This window comes from Suillus clintonianus, assembly GCF_016758775.1.
Source record: "Suillus clintonianus strain FC179 chromosome Unknown DEU56scaffold_13, whole genome shotgun sequence".
Taxonomy (NCBI): Eukaryota; Fungi; Basidiomycota; class Agaricomycetes; order Boletales; family Suillaceae; genus Suillus; species Suillus clintonianus.
Genome location: NW_024539237.1, coordinates 119372 through 138598, shown reverse-complemented (window position 1 = coordinate 138598; position 19227 = coordinate 119372). Strand labels below are relative to the sequence as shown.

The window sequence follows — 19227 nt, the reverse complement described above, 5'->3', positions numbered from 1 at the left end:
CTTTCATATCCCAACCCTCTCCCTTTTGACCTCATGTAATCGCATACATTGTCACATTGGCCAAACTCCCCCCCCCCTGGGTTGACCAATCATGTGTCCAATCCCAATCCCAACCCCAACCCCCCCACCCACCCCCAAAAATGACGGGTCATCGTGTTTTTCACGCCCCACAACCTTTGCACGATCAATGTTCACGCTAGGTCACGTCATCCACACCACTCACCATGTTGTGGTACCAATGCCTGCCTCGCTACAGCAAGCAGCAGCATCATTTGTTGCGAATGACACGGAATCACTGTGCCAACATCAATCAGGGTCTGTACCACAAAAGCGGCAGCTGCAATTGACGGAGGAGCCGGTATGGAGTGACAAGTAGTACACACCATGCGTGCACCTCTTGCCTCTGACTCACTCCCTTGTTGTGCAGCTTGCCTTGGTCGCAACCCCCACAGAACGATTGAATGCACAGCCATGCACACGTGGGACAGGCAGCACAAAACCTTCGCAGAGCGCATATGTAAAGCTCTTTGGTTCAAGGAAGGAAAGCAATTGTGTACAGCCTGGCAAAGAGATGAGGGATGCGCCATGCCCAAGCACGATTTGAGACACTACTGTTCCGATTGCAGAGCCACCACGCATGGAGCCCAGAAGTGTCCTAGAGCACAGAAGGCCATCCACTGACTCCATATAAGGTGGTGGCATGGGAACGAGAATTGTGCAGGGCAGGAATCCTCAAATGCTTCATTAAGATATCAAACGGCCTACGTGCGGGTTTCAATATAGACTTTCCAGCTAGCAAATCTGTACAGACGCCTCCAAATAAAGTTTCAATTAGTGATTATGCGGCTGAATTTGATAGTATCATTCAAAGTGAAATCAAAAAAAGGGAGGTAGATTGGTCCCTTCTCAGCTGGAGACTTGGAAAAATTAATTGGACCATTCCAATCATCCCCCCCGTCCATTATCCCTAAGCCGGGAAAGCCAAACAAATTTAGAGTCATTCAAAATTTCTCTTTCCCGCACGCAATTAATGCTTCATCTCCCAATCCCTCGGTGTTACAACAATGGTCGTAGTCGGACTGGGATGGGTAAACGAAGGACAACGGTCCTAAGTTATCAGTCGTGTGTCAGTTGATGTCAGTATACCCGGTAGCCTAAGCCATCGGGTTATGACAGAAAGGGGAGGTAAGCTTCTAAGGCGAGAGCCGAAGAAGGGTTTTGTGTTTGATGGTTAAGTCTAGATGAGGGATCGGCATCGACTCAAGGATAGTGATCCAAGAGCATAGAGGGTTCGTGATCAGACTCAAGAGAGTTAACTCAAGAGAATATACAAGTCAAGGTAAAACCCAGTAGAATCAAGTTAAGGAATAATAGTACAAGTGGATCAACTATATATAGGGACTGACTACAGTGTTCAGGGCAGGTCTGCTAATCGTACAAGAGTTGGGAAAGATATATCGGGTAGGCAGGATCAGGCAGGAGTCCATGAGGTCAGTGATGGGGGTTAATGGGAACATCAAGGGAAATGGAAGTACAGGCCATGAGGCCATGGATCAAGGGTCCATGGGAAGCGCCTAGCTTCTGTCACAGAAGGTCAGGGTTGGCGGGGATCAGGAAGTACGTCAAGCATCATGGTGAATTGTGAAGAGGTGATAGTGTGACATTGTGACAAGGTGAAGAGGTGAAAGGGTCAGAAAAAGATGGGGGGGCCATGTTACTGTAACACTCGGTAAATTCACGCATCAATTCAGACGAGTTCCCAGCAACATGGGGTAAGTTCTCGATAATCTACTTATTAATATTGAAACTTCCACCGGGCTCGGAGGCAGCAACCAGAGATGTCTCAGAGGCTTATTGAATGATCCCCCTGCACTACTCACAATGGCCCGCAGGTGTGGTCAGAATCTCTGACGCACAATTTTGTGTCAGAAGGGTCACATTTTTTAGTGGGGGGTATTTGTACCAGGGTGTTTAGGAGTCAGGGGTCAGTTCTGGTTTAGGCAGGCAGAGGTTTTCGAGGGTTTCGGGGTCTTAGCAGGTGTTTTAGAGCAGAGTTCCCACGTGTTGTAGCTGCACTCATCCATCCATTGCTGTTCACCCAGTGTCAAGGCCCCTGGCCCTCTCCAGCGTGGAAGCACACTAAAGGACTTAGGCCACTTTCAAAGAAAGAGTTTTCCAAGTGGATGGCAGTTGCCACCACTGCAGTGGGATTTCCGGATCTAAAATGGCATAGCCTTCGCATAGGGGGAACTCTGGAATACTTGCTAAGGGGGATCCCATTTGACGTCGTCAAATCAATGGGGCAGTGGTCAAGTGAAGCTTTCACAATTTATTTGCAAGATCACACATCTATATTGGCACCGTACATTGCAGGTACTGCCAACCCTGAGGTTGGCGACCCAGCCACAACTTCAACATCTTATTCGCCTTGATCGCTCTATGTCACTGATCTCCGTCACCAATTCTCGAACCCTTCACATGGTATACAATGCCACCAGTTCGTTAGAATTAGCACAGTGAGTACACCTCCTACTGTAAGGGAATCAAGCTGTGCCGCATGCATCACTGCACTCCTAATACTTGGGAACACAGCTCACCTTGATTCTTAGGTTCGATTCTTTGTTTCGGGCCGGAACAGCCCTGCGGGCTGACACCCAGAATCTCATCAAAATCTCATCACAAAACCCTTAGATTATTTTGTTGTACTATCTGTTCATCATCCTACAAATTTCATCCATTCCCTTAAGTCTTACTAACTTCATACCTTCTGTTTGTTTTCCCCGCCAAACAAATTAGGAACACCTTTTTGCACAAGTCATTTCACAGTGCAGCACATAGACTCTATTCAAGGTAAAAGAGCTAGAAAAAAAGTAGCAAAACACAGTAAAATTATAATTTTTGCCGCCACCCATGAACAAATTGTCACACATTTAGGTTCGCCGCCCTCAATTTGGTGTGACTGTCACACGAAATGTATGGTTCAATTCAGGGGGTTGGCAATGCTGTGACAAACCTAAGGTTGAATGTATACAGTACAATGTGTCTTGTCTGCCAAGCCCGGTGTAGGAACATATTCCTGGTTAGGCTTACTTTACCCCTATTTACCTTGCTTGTGTTGGCACTTGGATAGCTTACATAATCATGTTGGTCTTTACCCTTACCTTCACCTGGTGTGATTTAGAATGCAGTTTTCCTTACTCTCTCTCTCTCTGAGCTCTGAGCCTGGTCCAGAAACCCTGGGTCTTACACTGTCAACACTCTGATATAGCAGCTAGGCAGACAGACCCAACACATCAGATTCACTCAATCTGGAATTGTTGTACCCACACCGGGACCATACATCATCTATCAGGGAAGACTGTGACTGCGGACATTGTTACGATAACATGCCTCGGACCGGACCCCCCTATCTTTTTCTCCTATCTTGTACTGCCATATGACGTTCCCATCATCTTCTTGAACAGCATTGCTGATCGCCGTCTTATCTTGTATCTCTTATCTTGTACCCTGTACCCTTACCTATGATCCGGTAACCTTGCCCTGAAGTATCTCTTACCTATAAGTAGTCGATCTACCTGTCTTGTATTCTCTAACTTGAATCTACTCAGTATTCTGATAGACCTTCCCTGAGCAAGATCGCTCTTGTATACGATTTCACTTAAGACTCTTCGTCTTAGTGCCTATATTTGGTCGATACCATTAGCCTTGTCTTCTCTTGCTGACTCTCGTCACCAAGTCTTGACTCCAACAATAATGATTAATGAACCTCTGCATTATCTTCGTCTCATCTGAGACTTAGTACAGAGCTCTTACCTGAGTCTACGCTTCCAGCGTACCAGACATGGTATTTTCATGACCTCCAAACAGTCAAACAGGCATGGTGTTGTATTCAACATCAATACTTGACTGTTTTCTTTCCTTTTCTCTTTGTCATCACGAACTCCTTACATAATCCACCTAATATGTTCATTGTCATTGTTTGTTTACATCAGCAAATTCCCTATGAAATTGACGTCGATTACCATAGGATTGCGACTGTTCTATAATCATCACAATTGCCTACAACCACCATAATCGACGACATTCGTGTCATAACTGGTTATATTTGCGAGAAGCCAAAATTGCTCGTTGGTTGTAACCTCCTGTAAATCTGGTCACTACTGCCAACATGTCAATAAATTGTGTCCATTGCAAGAGCCTTATAACTGTTGTATATTGCACACCCTTGTTTGTTGGTAATAGAGTGATAAAGATAATTCCACAGTCAAGTCATCAGCAATTGAGATATATTCACACTCGAACGAAAATGAAAATAGGAGATATATTCATGGTCACAATGGCATAGTAGTTATGATGCTGTGGATGCTGCACTCCTTGCTGCTGCTTGAGCCTTCATCATTGCCATCATGCTATACTCATCCTCGTCGTCCTTGTTGTCATCTACAACGTCTGAGAATATCCTCCTGCAAAATCAAAAATGAATATTAAAATGAATGGTCGTGATGTGACAAAACATGTACGCACCCGTTCCACCAAGTGAGCAGTGAGGCAAGTTGAACATTGTCAAGCTCCTCAAAAGTGGTCCTGACAATGTTGTTGTAAAATGTCTCGTATGAGAATTGTGCCTTGTGACCTCGGGACATGCTGCTCTGCGAAGAGAGGACAAACCGAATCTACAATGACCATACTGAGGACTACGTGTTCCAGAAATGGTAGTCGAGACTTACCAGCGTGGCAACATATGCAATAGAAGGAATGCTCACTGTCCGTATGCCGTGCATTGAAGCATTTCCACGACGTGCTGTGGCGCCAGCATCCTTGATAGCTGAACTTGGAGACTTGAAAATGTGCAAGTATCCCTTTACAAACAAGTGTCGGAAAGACTTCAGCATGGAGTGTTACTTTGTACCTGCACAAGCAACTCGTTCTCCAACCAGCCTTCAAAAATTTGTTCTTGGTTCACTTCCTCATTATGCCAAAGGAAGCAGGGGAACTGCGAGGGTGTGACCACAATTGATCCGTCATGAAGGCCATCTTGAACACTTGCAGGTGTGAGGATTGATAGCAAAACAATGATAAAATTAACTCACGAGAGGTCAGAGTAAAACCGAGAGTATGACATGCAGAGGCAAACATTGCAGGGCTGAGACTTGGGAAATGGTGCCAATGGGCAATCTTGTCTTTGATGGTGTTGATATCATCCCCACGTGCTCATTGTCGTGCATCATCGAGCTGCAAAGAAATTAACACGATAAGACCTGCTGCCAAAGAAAACAAAGGAAATTACCATGGTGCCAACAATGATACAGCCTCCTTGTCCTGCCTTCTGAACTTCGTCAATGATACATGGGGCCAGTGAGAGCATTGTCTTGTATATGTCATATTGCTCCTCCTCTCTGTGGTGCGAATACTGAGAGATAGGCTTGTTGCACTATTTGAAACTTACTTGAGTGTGTACTCGCGATGATTGCCAGCATCAGCCTCATGTTCAATGCCCTTTTCGAGAATGGTTGTGTTCCACTGCCACATATCAACCCACTGTCCAAGTATACGGCCCTTGTGGATGATCATTTTTTTGTCGACTCCATCAAGCCGCAGCTCAGTACTAGACCTCTTGGCACTAAAGACAGTCTACTTAGCAAGCGCCTATCATGATCAAGATAGCTTACCATCGCCTCGGCAATCGAGAACGCGTCCAGACGACCCATACTTACTCAGATACTTCATCGTGCGACTCATATAAAGTCACCTCTCCTTCGTTAGATCGCATGTCTAAAATGCACAGCGGGAACGGCGGACCAGTGGAGGCAAGCCTCACACCGGGGCATTCATGGATCTAGAGGTGCGGGGGGGCACAGGAGCCCCCAAGACTAGATAGAACTGTCTTACATAGAGCTACTCTCAAAGACAAAAATCAGGAATTAAAAAAAAAAAAAAAAAGATAGCTTACCTAGGCTCTTGAATGTCGTCGGAGTCATCACATCTCTGTCGTGAATGCTTTTTTTCGATTTAACGACGGTGTTGGTGGCTCTGGTGACACCGACAATTCATCAGAGAGGTCACTGAAGACCGACTGTCTGGAAGCCAGCAATCTGTAACGCATAGTAAGAAGCATGACAAGATGGGAAATTCAGTGGTGCAAAGATGGGGATAAGATAAGATGATATGGCCATGACTGTACCTTTTTTGAAGGACACATTTTTGTTGTGCTCTGTTATGATCAATCAGAAAATTTCACCCCTGCTAAACAAACATGGTGCACTAACAACTGGATGAATTAATCAGACACAATCAACAATAAGTATCAGGTGACGAATGCAAGTTATGCCATGGATCACATGTGAGGGCATCTAATATTCATGAGCGTCAGGATTGAATTCTTCTGAGTCTTCAGGATCTGACAAATAATCCGACTCCTCGTCATTGTGCTTTGATTGGTCTGCCGGAGGTGATTTAGGGTCTGAGCGCGGGGATTTGTGAGTGTCTTCCTCACTGACACTAAGGTCATCAAATTCAGTATGACAATTAGCCTCGTTCATGTGGCCAATCCCAAGCCCGAGGTATCTCATCATCATGTCGCAATCTACAAAACTAGGACACTCACTAGATCAGCCAGCAGCTTCGTCAAACTGAATGGAACCTACCGCATGACATAATAATTCACCCAGTCACCATCCACCATATCTCGCACAGAAGATTGTCCCAGGAGTTCTGTTGTCTGACCGAGTGAGTAGGCTGGCACAAGGTGACATGCACGAAGAACATCCCATGGATCAACAAAACCAAATGCAGGGCAATATTCATCACCATTCCCATATGGGACATAGCCAATGCATTCGGGTCGCAGCGATCTGGGGCCTCCGGACCATTCAGGATCATGTCCAAACCAACGGACCCACAAAAACTCCATGCGCTGTGGCTTTCGCTCATTCCCATGTAGAATTTTAGCATGAAAAATTCCAATGACACGAGCGTACCAAAATTGATGGGGCTCAATGTCATCACTGGGATCCTCATGTGCTCGTAGCATGATATCACGACGTGGGCCATTGACATTGATTGTATCTTGCTCTCATCAAACATCGTAGGAAGTATAGTTAAATCAAGTGGTGGCGTGAGGGAAAATGCGGTCAAATTGAAAGATAACCTGATCAAGCTCTTCACGACTGAACCTGGTTGCCTCATCAAAGACAGAAAGCCCCCGCAGTTGTGCAAGCAAGTGAGTTTTCAGTTTGAACAAAAAATTCTTAACAAAAAATATATCAGGCACGAACATAGTAGATAGCATAAACATATCTTACTTTGTAGGCTGGGTCTTCTTGGTGTTCACGAAGCCAATCTGTGAGATATAGCTTGGGTCCAGATTCATCCTTGCCAACCATGTCAGTTGGCTCGTGGGCTACAGGTGCAGCTATTCCTTCTGGTGCGTGCAGCGCATTGCCAATATGTTTATGAACAGCCTCGCAGATATCGATGTTGATAATTTGGGGTATGGCATTGTTCTGATTTGTGCGATTGTTCCAATGTTTGATGACAGAGTGCTGCAGCTCGCCCTAAAACACCAAGTTAGAAGAGACAATGTGTCAATGTGCCAATGTTTCACTCACTGTCTGCGTGCTAAATAAATCTGTCGTGCTGAACCTGTAGATTTGCGAGACAAAATCACCAAGTGCATGCAACTTTGATGTTGCAAGACTAAAGAATTTTGGACGCTTGCCTCCACTTGAGTGCTGGGCTCCTCTCATCTCTGGATTACCCTCACAGACCGTGCCCCCACTACTTGATGGTCCAGCTCATTCTTGCCTCCTCTGAGTTGTACGGATGCGCGCCCGGTATTCACGGTCAGTTTCAAAGGTGTTAAAGTGTTTGCAGGTCTCCACTGAGAAATGCCAAAGTCACTGGCCCAAGAGAATCATTGTGTCATCAAGAATCTTCAATGTCAACTGAGTGTGCATGCATAGCTTGGCGAGCGAATGTCAATAGCACAACACGAACAACAAATCAAGTATTGACTCATTGTACAGTGAAGGGAATAATCCTTCAAAACACGGTATGCAGCACTAGAAAATATGAGCTCTGGGTATTTGTACGAGACAGCACCTTACTTGTAGAATATCCTCAAAATCACGAGCAGCCAGCTTGGAGAGGTCGGCAACATTGTGAGCAAAATGTCGAATAGTCAAGGGGCCAAATGGTGCCACACCCCGGAATCTAGAACAACAATTCAGTTTGAGCAGAACCATCAAATCAGGTGGGAGTGACCTTGCATTGAACTCGTAGACAGTTTCATTGCCCATAGTGTACAGCATACGGATGAGATGAGTCAACACAGATTTCCAGACACCAAGTTCAAATTCATGAAGCAAGTCGACAACGAGCATTGTGAAGAAGTCAAACTTGAACCGCCACAGTTTTGATGAGAAAGTGTTCTAGACAGAATGTAATCAGTAATGTTCCAGTTCTTGGGTTCGCAAAAAGGTCTCACCGTAGTAGGGACTAGAGACTCATCCTTGAGAATCTCCTCAACATGCTGGCTTGTCACCACATAACCTTCCTTATATACCAAATCATGGGCTTGTTGAACTTTCGACTGGCGTAATTCATCATCTACACATCAATGAGTGACACAGATGGCCTGGTCAGCACGCATGCCAAGTCCCGCAATCTTCTCTTTTGAAATGGTGCAGCGAGGGCATGGACAACCACCCATATCACGAATCGTCGCTATTAAAACTCTAACAATTGTTAAGTAGACTGTATCAGTGATTAGAAATCAGTACTGACTTTTCCGGATAGTCTGCGGAGTATGTGAATATGCGAGGATAGAGTCGTTGTCGAATGCCGTCTGTGCAGTCCACAATAATACCATGCATGTATGCAGCAATGAAGTCGTCATCAATGATGAGATTCCAAGCTTGGTGGAAAAGCTCCCTTCAACAATGTGTAAGGAGTGTCACAGAGACAGCACATCCTTTCGATCATAGAAAGTCGGTTATGGCATCAGGCAGCTAGAATGAATGATTGCAAATCATTAAAAAATACTCAGACACTAATGTGACACTTACAGCGTGCAGATAGGCCACACAGCATGCAGCACATGCTGTTGGCCTGCAGTGTTCATACTTCGACTGGTTGGCAAAGTAGGAATATATTGGCCAAAGCTTAGCCTGTCCAAACTGCGTGACATGGGTAGCATCCGACCAGAACATAAATCCTGCTACTGCTCTGGGGAGATCGCACCCTGTTTCACATGGGGATGTCTGCAGCTCACGGTCAGCTGCTAAGAATGCTTCTGATGTGTACATCTCATCAAATACACGTTCAGGCTGTGCGTTTGAATGCGGAGGCTTCCAAAACTGCTTGAATGGGTGGAAGTGAAATTGTTTGGACGGAGGAGATGTGAAAACCTCCTGGATGACAGTAAGAAGGCTGTGATGGTGAAAGTTGGGGATATTGAATCTGATGGTAGGTATCTCGGGGGCATCAGGGTCAATCTCACCATGATAGTGCGCAGTTTGGGCCTCATTGGCACACTGGTGCTTGTTTGACTTTGTGGACTTTTCGCCCAATGGAATATCAATGGTAAGTGTCGAGTTTATCCATCCATTACCCTCCCATGGAGAGTCAGCATCCTCCATGACCTGCATGTCTAGCTTGTCCATATTGACCCCATACACATCTTTGGTCTTGAAATCCGGATGCAACAAGACATTTTCGATCAACTCTTTTCAGTCTGCCTTCGATTTTTTGGCACTGCGGTTCCAGAACCAGCGGTTAAGCAGGAATGAGCTGATGTTGGGGTACGGATATATGATTTCTTCAATGGCTTTGGGTCTCTGATTGCTGGATGTTTGTGCAGAGTCCCCATGCAGCTGCTCAAAATCAATGTCGAGGTCAGGAACTCGAGAAGGGCGGCCACAATATTCACGAGTGAGGCCAAAGGAATTCATGAGGGTGCGAAAGGTTTCAGTCACCAAAAGATGAACACGGAGTGGAAGAGCATGGGAGTGAGAAGGCTCAGCATCACCACACATACTTGGAGTGACCAATGGACCAGGGCCTTCAGGCAAGGCATCAGATATTGCCTTGCACACTTTAGCACTGGGACGCTGTATGTGTTTGCCAAGCGCGGGATTGTTTGAGTGTGGTGACATAGATGCCACAGGATCATTGGCCGTTAGAAGACGCTCGTCAGGTATAGGGTCATCTGTCAAGGAAAAAGTGGCCTCTGGGAGGAGGGTATCAACTTCCATTGCCGGCGGATCATGTGGTTGGATCTGTTCAAATAAAATGTTAACCAAGAGATACAGAACGATACTTGTAGCTACACACCATAGTCGGTTGTGCCTGCATCATCCTTAGCTTCGATGCTGACAATGCTCCCAGTTCAGCACGGAGGGACTTGTGTATGGTAGGAACACTGGCCTCTGCACGCATGAGGGTCAAACACCTGGGTTTCCATCATGAAGGTCCCGGTGTCATGTCTGCATCCTTGACGGCACGTTTAGCACACTGAGCATGTGCATAGACCATGTCGGAGTGACGTATCACAATTTCACACCAAGTAATGTGGCGAGTGAACAAGCTGTCATTAGCAAGCTGTTGCCCACAAGTGCAACGAAGGGTCGAGGACATGGTGCGGGAGGAGGAAGGGCAGTGTAGTCATGGATCGAAAGAGGCTGGGTGTCACGACGGTATATAACTAATAAATGCCAAATAAAAATCAGGTGACTCACATTTGGACAGCACTGTTGAAAATTTTCAGTGTTTGTTCGGTCCTAACAACATCGTCCATTGAAAATATCAAGGACTCAGAGACTGCAAAATTCAGTGTGATGGACTCTCTTTCAGAAAAAGAGAACTTACAAAAACGGTATGGACAAAATACTTTCTCCCTCGCTGTCTTCTGACCCACATGATGTTGCAGAAAATTTCACTCGCAGTCTCCAGAGGCTTGTGCGGAGAATGGGACTTCGAAACCCAAAAGGTATGTATCTTGATGTTCATCCAAGTACTGTGGTCCCTAACAGACATGTCTCGTGATCTCGCAGGCCCAAACTCATTAGAAGGCTACCACTATCAGATTACATGAACAAACCTGGCCCACTGACCTTGGAAATGCCACCCGTCCCTCAATATACAATTTCCATGGCAGCTGAGGTTCCTGAGACACCTGTCCCTGCCTACCAACAATCTCCAGCACCCCTCGTAGTTTCTCAGGTGTACATGCATAGGCTTGTGGCAGACCATTGGGAGGTGGAAATCAAGTGTCACGAGGGGGAAATCAAGCGCTGTGAGCAGGCCCGCAAGGTGCAATTGTTGGAAGTGCAACTCGCTGCACATGAAATAACTAAATTAGTGTAGAGGGATGAACTAAGCTGTACACACACAATTCTGATGTGTCCTCTTACTGTTTTGAATCCTATCCGAGTCAAACTTTGTCCGAGTCCAGGGCTAGCGCTATAGATATTATAAAGAGATTACAAATGTTGGCTCAGATCGCAATATTGTAAGTGTCACACAAGCACCTATATTTCCCACAATACTAAGTTAGTCAAGCGGTACTATGTGACATGTAGTGCCGCTTTATTAAGCATTGTATTTGCTTGTATGGAGCACCGCCGGTGCACACCAGTGGTGCTAGGTACTTACGCTACACCAAGTCCCCAACAAATAGTCAGCACGTGAATATGATATCCAAAACGGGCAATTTGTACTTGTCACTTGCTCACACCACTCCACACGTTGCCGAAACTTTCGTGCTCGCTGTTGCACACAGCGAGCTCGAGTATTCCACCATTCCACTGTATTTTTTTATAGTTTTTTCACTGTGCCATGTAATATGTTATTAAATATTATCTATTTCACATTTTTAAACCTAATTAAGTTGAGAGAAAATGTACATGGTTGAATGAATACTGCAGAGGTAACATGAGTCCTCCACCTTGTCCTCTGGGCCTCAACCCATTTCTCTCTGGTCGAAAAAACACTATTTAGCTGTAAGAACATTCCTAGACAAAAAGAAATCAAATCCAAGGAGTGCTGGAAGCAGAGGAGGGCACTCTGGGGGGAACATTGAGGGTAGGAGAGGTATAGAATAGAATACATGGGACTGTGGATCAATTAGGCGTTTATAGATGTATTATAAACATACCTGAGTGAAGTGAATATGGGCAGAGGGCCCAAGGACTGCAAAAAATGCGACCAGGGCAGGGGTGTGTCAGGAGGTCACACAGAAACCAAGATAACTACTCACCAATGAGAGGAGGATATAAGCAGTGTCCAGGGAGTGTATTATGACTATATGAGAGTCATATGAGCCACTGTACCTGGCAATAAAATTGCTAGATGAGATACAGTGATGAAAACAACAAAAAACACGAAAATACACAGAGAGACTCACCATGGGGACCAGGGTACAACACTAGCACATATAACAGTGTATTACATGTCCTTGAAGCGCCATTGGCAGCTTGGAGGGAGTTCATGAGGAGGAGAACAAGTTATAAGCAAAAATACCTAAAAATGCGAACCATAAGACTTACCATCCAAGAGAGGTGTCCAAGGGTATACATTGATCCCAAAAACATCAGGACATGTAGAGAACACCTATAAATGTTATCAGTGAAAGTTTCAAGACATACCAGTGAGTTGTGGTTGAGTTAGGGTGAAAACAAGTAATTATCGAGAGAATTATGTGTGTTTGCACTGCGACACACATATGGCAACTGTGTGACGCACTACAGACATACATGTTCAATCTTTAATTTGACTAACTCAACCACAACTCACTGGTATGTCTTGAAACTTTCACTGATAACATTTATAGGTGTTCTCTACATGTCCTGATGTTTTTGGGATCAATGTATACCCTTGGACACCTCTCTTGGATGGTAAGTCTTATGGTTCGCATTTTTAGGTATTTTTGCTTATAACTTGTTCTCCTCCTCATGAACTCCCTCCAAGCTGCCAATGGCGCTTCAAGGACATGTAATACACTGTTATATGTGCTAGTGTTGTACCCTGGTCCCCATGGTGAGTCTCTCTGTGTATTTTCGTGTTTTTTGTTGTTTTCATCACTGTATCTCATCTAGCAATTTTATTGCCAGGTACAGTGGCTCATATGACTCTCATATAGTCATAATACACTCCCTGGACACTGCTTATATCCTCCTCTCATTGGTGAGTAGTTATCTTGGTTTCTGTGTGACCTCCTGACACACCCCTGCCCTGGTCGCATTTTTTGCAGTCCTTGGGCCCTCTGCCCATATTCACTTCACTCAGGTATGTTTATAATACATCTATAAACGCCTAATTGATCCACAGTCCCATGTATTCTATTCTATACCTCTCCTACCCTCAATGTTCCCCCCAGAGTGCCCTCCTCTGCTTCCAGCACTCCTTGGATTTGATTTCTTTTTGTCTAGGAATGTTCTTACAGCTAAATAGTGTTTTTTCGACCAGAGAGAAATGGGTTGAGGCCCAGAGGACAAGGTGGAGGACTCATGTTACCTCTGCAGTATTCATTCAACCATGTACATTTTCTCTCAACTTAATTAGGTTTAAAAATGTGAAATAGATAATATTTAATAACATATTACATGGCACAGTGAAAAAACTATAAAAAAATACAGTGGAATGGTGGAATACTCGAGCTCGCTGTGTGCAACAGCGAGCACGAAAGTTTCGGCAACGTGTGGAGTGGTGTGAGCAAGTGACAAGTACAAATTGCCCGTTTTGGATATCATATTCACGTGCTGACTATTTGTTGGGGACTTGGTGTAGCGTAAGTACCTAGCACCACTGGTGTGCACCGGCGGTGCTCCATCGTAAGGGCGCAGGCGCCAATCCCCGACTCTCCTTTGTTGTCGATTCTGTCTTAAGAATTTTCATGGCTCTCTGGAACCCTCCCCTTTTTTTGTATTTTCTCACATTATTGAATACAGATAATGACTCATCATATATATGTACCCTTTCTGAAAATCTTGTCTGCCTTTTTTTGTCCCGAAAACACGAGAACTCAGAGTGACATCAATATGGGGACCAAAATCCACAATACGGCGGAAGAAATTGAGATCGCACTGCTTTAGCATAAGGCTTTTCAACCGACCTAACACCTCCTAAAAACAAAGGACGACAATCGGGATGGAATTTTGTCAGTAGCTCACGGAGATGCGAAATTGAAAGGCAACTGATTCTGAATATCAACAGATCGGATGCTGCGGAACGCCGGAAACCCACCACAGATACAAAGGATCAGCAACTATCAGAACAGACAGTCTCAGACCATCGAGCCTATTAAGAAATCTGTTGATTAGAATCATACGAGGAGGAGTAGACAAGTCCCGCTCATTGCATAAAGAAGAAAGTGAAATGAGCAACTCATCATGCATCAGTTGGCAGAGCGAGAATCCACGCGAGAAAGGAAGAATGTTACTATATTTCGACCTTTTTCTCCTGCCAACGGAAATATTCAGACACGACAAATACTCTCGACACTGCGTGTTGTCTATTCTAATCTAGACCTTGTGTTTCCGCCAAATTTCCGCTACTGTTTTCCTCCGGCGGAGAGATGGCTGTTTTTCTGCTTTTCCACCAGCTCACCAACACCTTCCGGACCATTAGTATCTGACGGCGGATATCTTGGGTCTGGAAGGCCTGGTGCAATTATTGATATTATATTATACTGCTCAACTTAAAATGGCAATTGAGAATAATTAAATGAATATTATTGAATATTAAGTAATACAATTTGAATATATGCGCACTGCGCTGCCGCCAGCTCATTTGGGTACAGAAAGTCAAGATGTGACGAACTGTCAGTATATTGTGCAACTTCAAACTCACCAAGAACTTAGTAAGCGACAGCATAACAAAGTTTCAATCCACCAATCTGAGATGCTCCACCCAATCTAAGATCACGATGTCTTTCAAGACATGCCGATTCCGAAAACCAACCAAAATGGCATTTCCCAGTCCGACATCCAAAAAAGACACACGAACTGTATGAGTTTAATAGAACGAACGACTGATCATGACCATAAAATCCCTCCTCTGGAGAGTCGGGGATACAAGCAAATACAATGCTTAATAAAGCGGCACTATGTGTCACATAGTACCACTTTACTAACTTAGTATTGTGGGAAATATAGGTGCACACAAGCAGGTTGCAATCATCGCAATTGTTTGTACTGATTTGTAATACAATCACAACCTATCACGTGCAAGCAAATATTATAATCGTTTACAATCTCGTAGGGAATTCGCTGATGCCTAATACCTATACCTCAGTAGTTCTCTTATAGACGCTGAGGTATGTTTCCGTTCATTCTTCGCGCTGGCTTAGTCTCACTCTAATGTGTCTCTAGATTCTCTCCTTAGGTATTAATAATGACTAGCAGTTCTCTTATAGACGCTGATATTCTCTCCTTAGTTCGATTCTTATATATGGTGCTTGGAATCATAGGTTGGGCTACTTCAGACATTCTGTTGGCCAGTGTTTGATGGTCGAGGTCGACTTACAGTGTGTTGCAAATGACTTTAGAATGCACAAGATTTTTTTTGCGAGCTCGGTGTTTGTAAAATAGTTCGTAATAGCCAAATGCGGGACTTTCTGTCACATCAACGACTCGAAAATATTGTCTCCTCCACCTCAGGGTGTATCAATTGCACTCTGACACTCGTATCTTCAATCTGAACTTAACGGCACTCCCTCTGTCAATACTGTCAATACTAAATAATTATAATATATGGCCTTGTCCGCAACAATTTTGTGTAACTCTGGCCATACTCGCGTGATTTTGCAAGACATTGAGCTAGTTTTCTAAGAAAATTCCAACAGTTTTCCATTGTTCATATTCTGGCGCATTCTGAATTGAATTCAGGAGTGATCAGAGATGCTAAATATTAAATATTTTAATCTGTTCGCGCATCACAAGAGTTCGCACATCGGCTCTAGTCTGAATCTACATACTTAGGGAAAATCACACTTTTCTGCGCGGTAACTCTCCGCTGGACTCAACACGTCAATTTTGAAAGAAAAAACCAGCGGGTCTTGTACTTTCAATATCAGGCTATCTATCCGTCAAGAAATTATATTTTTATGTGGATGTGTTGTAGAGATACAGATGTTTTAAAATGTGCAAACTCTAGTTGATCATCAGATAATCTAGCCTGGCTGGCAGTGGCGCGAAAACCGGAATGATTGACCAAGTGTGACACAAGTCACACGTCAAAACAAAGGAACAAACACAATTTTGAAAACGAGATTCTAAAGTCATTTGCAACACACTGTACTTGATCAGGCTGTCGCCGCTCTAAACTGCAGCCTGGCGTGTGTACTGGGCCTGATCGCTGATGTGCCGCTTCACTGCGGCATTCTTGCCAACCTGCCAGGTGTCTCGTTAGACGCCCAAGGCACATTGCAGGGCTAACAATAGGGTCAGTGCTGCGATTCCCCTGCGCTGTCCTAGGTAGATGGAAAAGTGGCTTGCTGATTGGATGCCAGCTCGAAACTGGCGCGAGGTCAAGTCGCGCCTGGCGAATCGACCTATCTGTCCCTGAGTCAACAATCGGTCGTTTGTCGCAAAAGCGATCATTCAGCCAGTAGAACGCCCCAGAAAGGGTACGTTCGTGCTTTCCTGTTCGGTAGATGCAGATCCCGCGTGCCAAAGACATGCGGCAAAGCCTACTACGTATGGAACAAAAAGTTGAAGAAAGTTTCCGCACTGGTCAGCCAGCAACGATATCACCCTTCGAGTCTAGTATAACACATGCTAAATAAACATGAAGTTCAGCGCCTAGTGCCAAAGTATGAATTGAAGGCGAGGTATAGACACTACTGTACGATATGACTGCAATGTGTGATTTGAATGTAAGTGATTGGCGTGCACTGTAGAAGGTATGAAGAAGTATTACGGGCTAGTCAAACAGATGCCCGGAGAGCAAAGGTGAGGAGGTGTCGCAGGAGCAATCATTTGGCAACAGTCTAAGGGCTCGCCATCCCAATGTCCTCGCTAATCTCTCGTACAAGCCGCCGGGCTTTCAGCTCCGGCGTAATGTCGCCTCGTTCTCTTTCTTTATCTTCCACTCCGCTCTGCATACACTCGCCGCTCTGATCTACGCTGGCAGTGCGGAACTCACCGGCGCTCTCGCACTCCTCGGCGTCTCCGCAGCATGAACTTGAAGAATTGGGTGGCCGAATCGTCGGCTCGTCGTCTGTCGTGTAGCCACCCTCCGTTTCAGTTTCTGTATCGGTTTCGGTGCTGACGATGCTCGCGGCGTCATCGTCACGCGTGCGTACAGCACGCATACTGGGCGTCCGATCGGGCGCCACTGAGCCACCATATACATCAATAGCACCCATAGCCCGTGCTGGACCAGATGCTGTGGTAGGTGATGAACGTGTCTGCACCGTTGATTGCTGTGAGCGTGATGGAGTTACAGGGCGGGGCACGGGAGGCGATGGCTGTGGTGGCTGTGATTGCGAAAAGAGGATGAGCTGTTCTGCATATCTTTGCATCTCCTCGGGCGATATGACGAGCCTGAAGTCATTGAGAAGCAAAAACTGGAGTTCGAGCTGGTTGAGCTCTGCTTGAGGGAGACCTCCGACCTGAGTCAAGATAGCGATATTTAGGGTGGAGTGAATATTTTGAATAGGTCTGTGAAGCTGAAACCCACCTTCGCATACCGGGAATTAGTGTAAAATACATCGCTGAAGAATTTACTGGCGACTGTGACTCCAGCAATGACAAGTCTATGAACGTTATACGAGTCGATGACAAACGTGCGGCCTGTGGCCTCTGAGGCAAGCCGGGACATGCGGTCAAAATACACGAGGAGGGCTAAGAACACCTCGTTTGTAGTTGGACAATATTTGAGTATTCGTAAGAGGTATGATTCGAGTGCGATAGTCGGAATGTTGCGAGCATGGAAAGTGAGGGCGGAGGCAGGATTTGATAGGGAGGAGCGGGAGGCAGAGGTGAGGGAACGCCATATAGGGGGATGAGACGCATCTTCCGATACATTGCTATGCGATAGACTTTCCAAAGTATGGGATGCTGGGTCTGAACCAGAGATTGCGTCGTTGGTGGATGCAATCTGTGTAAGGAGTGAAGCAAGGAGACGAAGCAAGTCTGCTGAGGGGTAGTTGTGAATGTCGAAAGATGAAGCAGAGGCTGGTAAGTTTATTTGAGGTGGAGGAATTGGAGAAGCAGGTCTTGGAGGGTTATCAGGGGGAAGGACTTTGGCGGACGATTCGGATGTTGTCTGGGATGACTGGACGGGGGGGTTATGCCGAATTGGAGAAGAATCCCTGGCCACAGCTGAGGATGCAGAAACTGATCTCCGTGGTGCTGGGGGACAGTAAGATGAAGATGAGTGAAATACAGAAGTGGTTGTCGGTGCCTGCGGTTTCCAATGTGGAACTCTGCTAGAACTTGAGCGAGCAGAGGAAGTGCGAGGTAGACTTGAAATGTTTCTGTCTACGCCAGTTCTATCGATAGTTCTAGGTTCTGTGGAATGGACCGGATGAACGAGAGCCAGCATGATTGAAGATGTGAAGGGAGATTTTGCAGTAATCACAAATGTAAAGTAAAACAAATCTCTTCTTCTACCCCGTGGGAATAGATTACTTACCGTGAGAATTTCATTCAGACTGAAACATGGGGATTGGCCACCTTGGCCACCCCTCTCTTTGCACTGTCTTTTGTGTCCAATCAAACTCCAAACGTTCATGGTACGCGGTGATTACGCACACGTCTATACTTTCATGCTGGCTGGCAGGTTTGCACTCATCGAATGACCGTCCTCCACGGGCCTGCATCCTGTCCAATCCTGCTGTCTGGCGTTGCACGTCATCATTTCCCTCTCGCTTCGCGGGAACCTTGACAGGCAAAATCGGACTTATTAGCGCCATGACACTGACAACTGCGGCAGACTGCGGCTCCCGACTGTCGGCGTACTGTGACATTGCGTTCGCCGTTTTCATCTTTGCCCGAAACATTAACTCGGCTGACAACTGCGAGAACCATAATTCTGCGGTTACCAACTTCGGGCAATGGCAGATCTGTAGCTCAGTGATAGGGTGCCATTTTCCGAGTGTGAGCACATTTCTATAGGACTCGCAACCGCCGGTGTGGTCGTTGCCTACGTGTTTACAAAGACTCTTGTTGTATTCACCGCATCAAGTACCAGGCGGACTCGAGGCTTTGAAGCTCCACTCTACTA

The 19227-nt window shown here is 45.5% G+C and overlaps 5 protein-coding genes across 5 annotated transcripts; 1 reads left to right on the top strand and 4 right to left on the bottom strand.

Annotated features, from left to right (window-relative positions):
• Positions 1-384: 384 nt before the first annotated feature.
• On the top strand, positions 385-681 carry DEU56DRAFT_730453 (uncharacterized protein; the record flags this gene model as incomplete). The annotated part of the gene is made up of 1 exon (XM_041348167.1): positions 385-681. The coding sequence occupies one exon, from the start codon at positions 385-387 to the stop codon at positions 679-681; it is 297 nt and encodes a 98-aa protein (XP_041211930.1).
• A 3667-nt stretch (positions 682-4348) lies between these two features.
• Positions 4349-5708, bottom strand: DEU56DRAFT_753227 (uncharacterized protein; the record flags this gene model as incomplete). The annotated part of the gene is made up of 8 exons (XM_041349696.1): positions 4349-4463; positions 4525-4673; positions 4728-4859; positions 4910-5042; positions 5091-5149; positions 5288-5396; positions 5447-5631; positions 5670-5708. The coding sequence occupies 8 exons, from the start codon at positions 5706-5708 to the stop codon at positions 4349-4351; spliced, it is 921 nt and encodes a 306-aa protein (XP_041211929.1).
• Positions 5709-9728: 4020 nt separating this feature from the next.
• Positions 9729-10437, bottom strand: DEU56DRAFT_909310 (uncharacterized protein; the record flags this gene model as incomplete). Its single annotated transcript, XM_041357093.1, has 2 exons — positions 9729-10277; positions 10333-10437. The coding sequence occupies 2 exons, from the start codon at positions 10435-10437 to the stop codon at positions 9729-9731; spliced, it is 654 nt and encodes a 217-aa protein (XP_041211928.1).
• Positions 10438-11720: 1283 nt separating this feature from the next.
• On the bottom strand, positions 11721-12750 carry DEU56DRAFT_753224 (uncharacterized protein; the record flags this gene model as incomplete). Its single annotated transcript, XM_041349695.1, has 8 exons — positions 11721-11804; positions 11920-11989; positions 12155-12189; positions 12257-12300; positions 12330-12344; positions 12404-12424; positions 12546-12609; positions 12742-12750. 8 exons carry the CDS (start codon positions 12748-12750, stop codon positions 11721-11723), a joined length of 342 nt encoding a protein of 113 aa, XP_041211927.1.
• A 4759-nt stretch (positions 12751-17509) lies between these two features.
• On the bottom strand, positions 17510-18546 carry DEU56DRAFT_730167 (cyclin-domain-containing protein; the record flags this gene model as incomplete). The annotated part of the gene is made up of 2 exons (XM_041348147.1): positions 17510-17611; positions 17680-18546. Coding segments are annotated over 2 exons (969 nt in total), but the record flags the coding sequence as incomplete, so codon positions are not given.
• Positions 18547-19227: the final 681 nt, after the last annotated feature.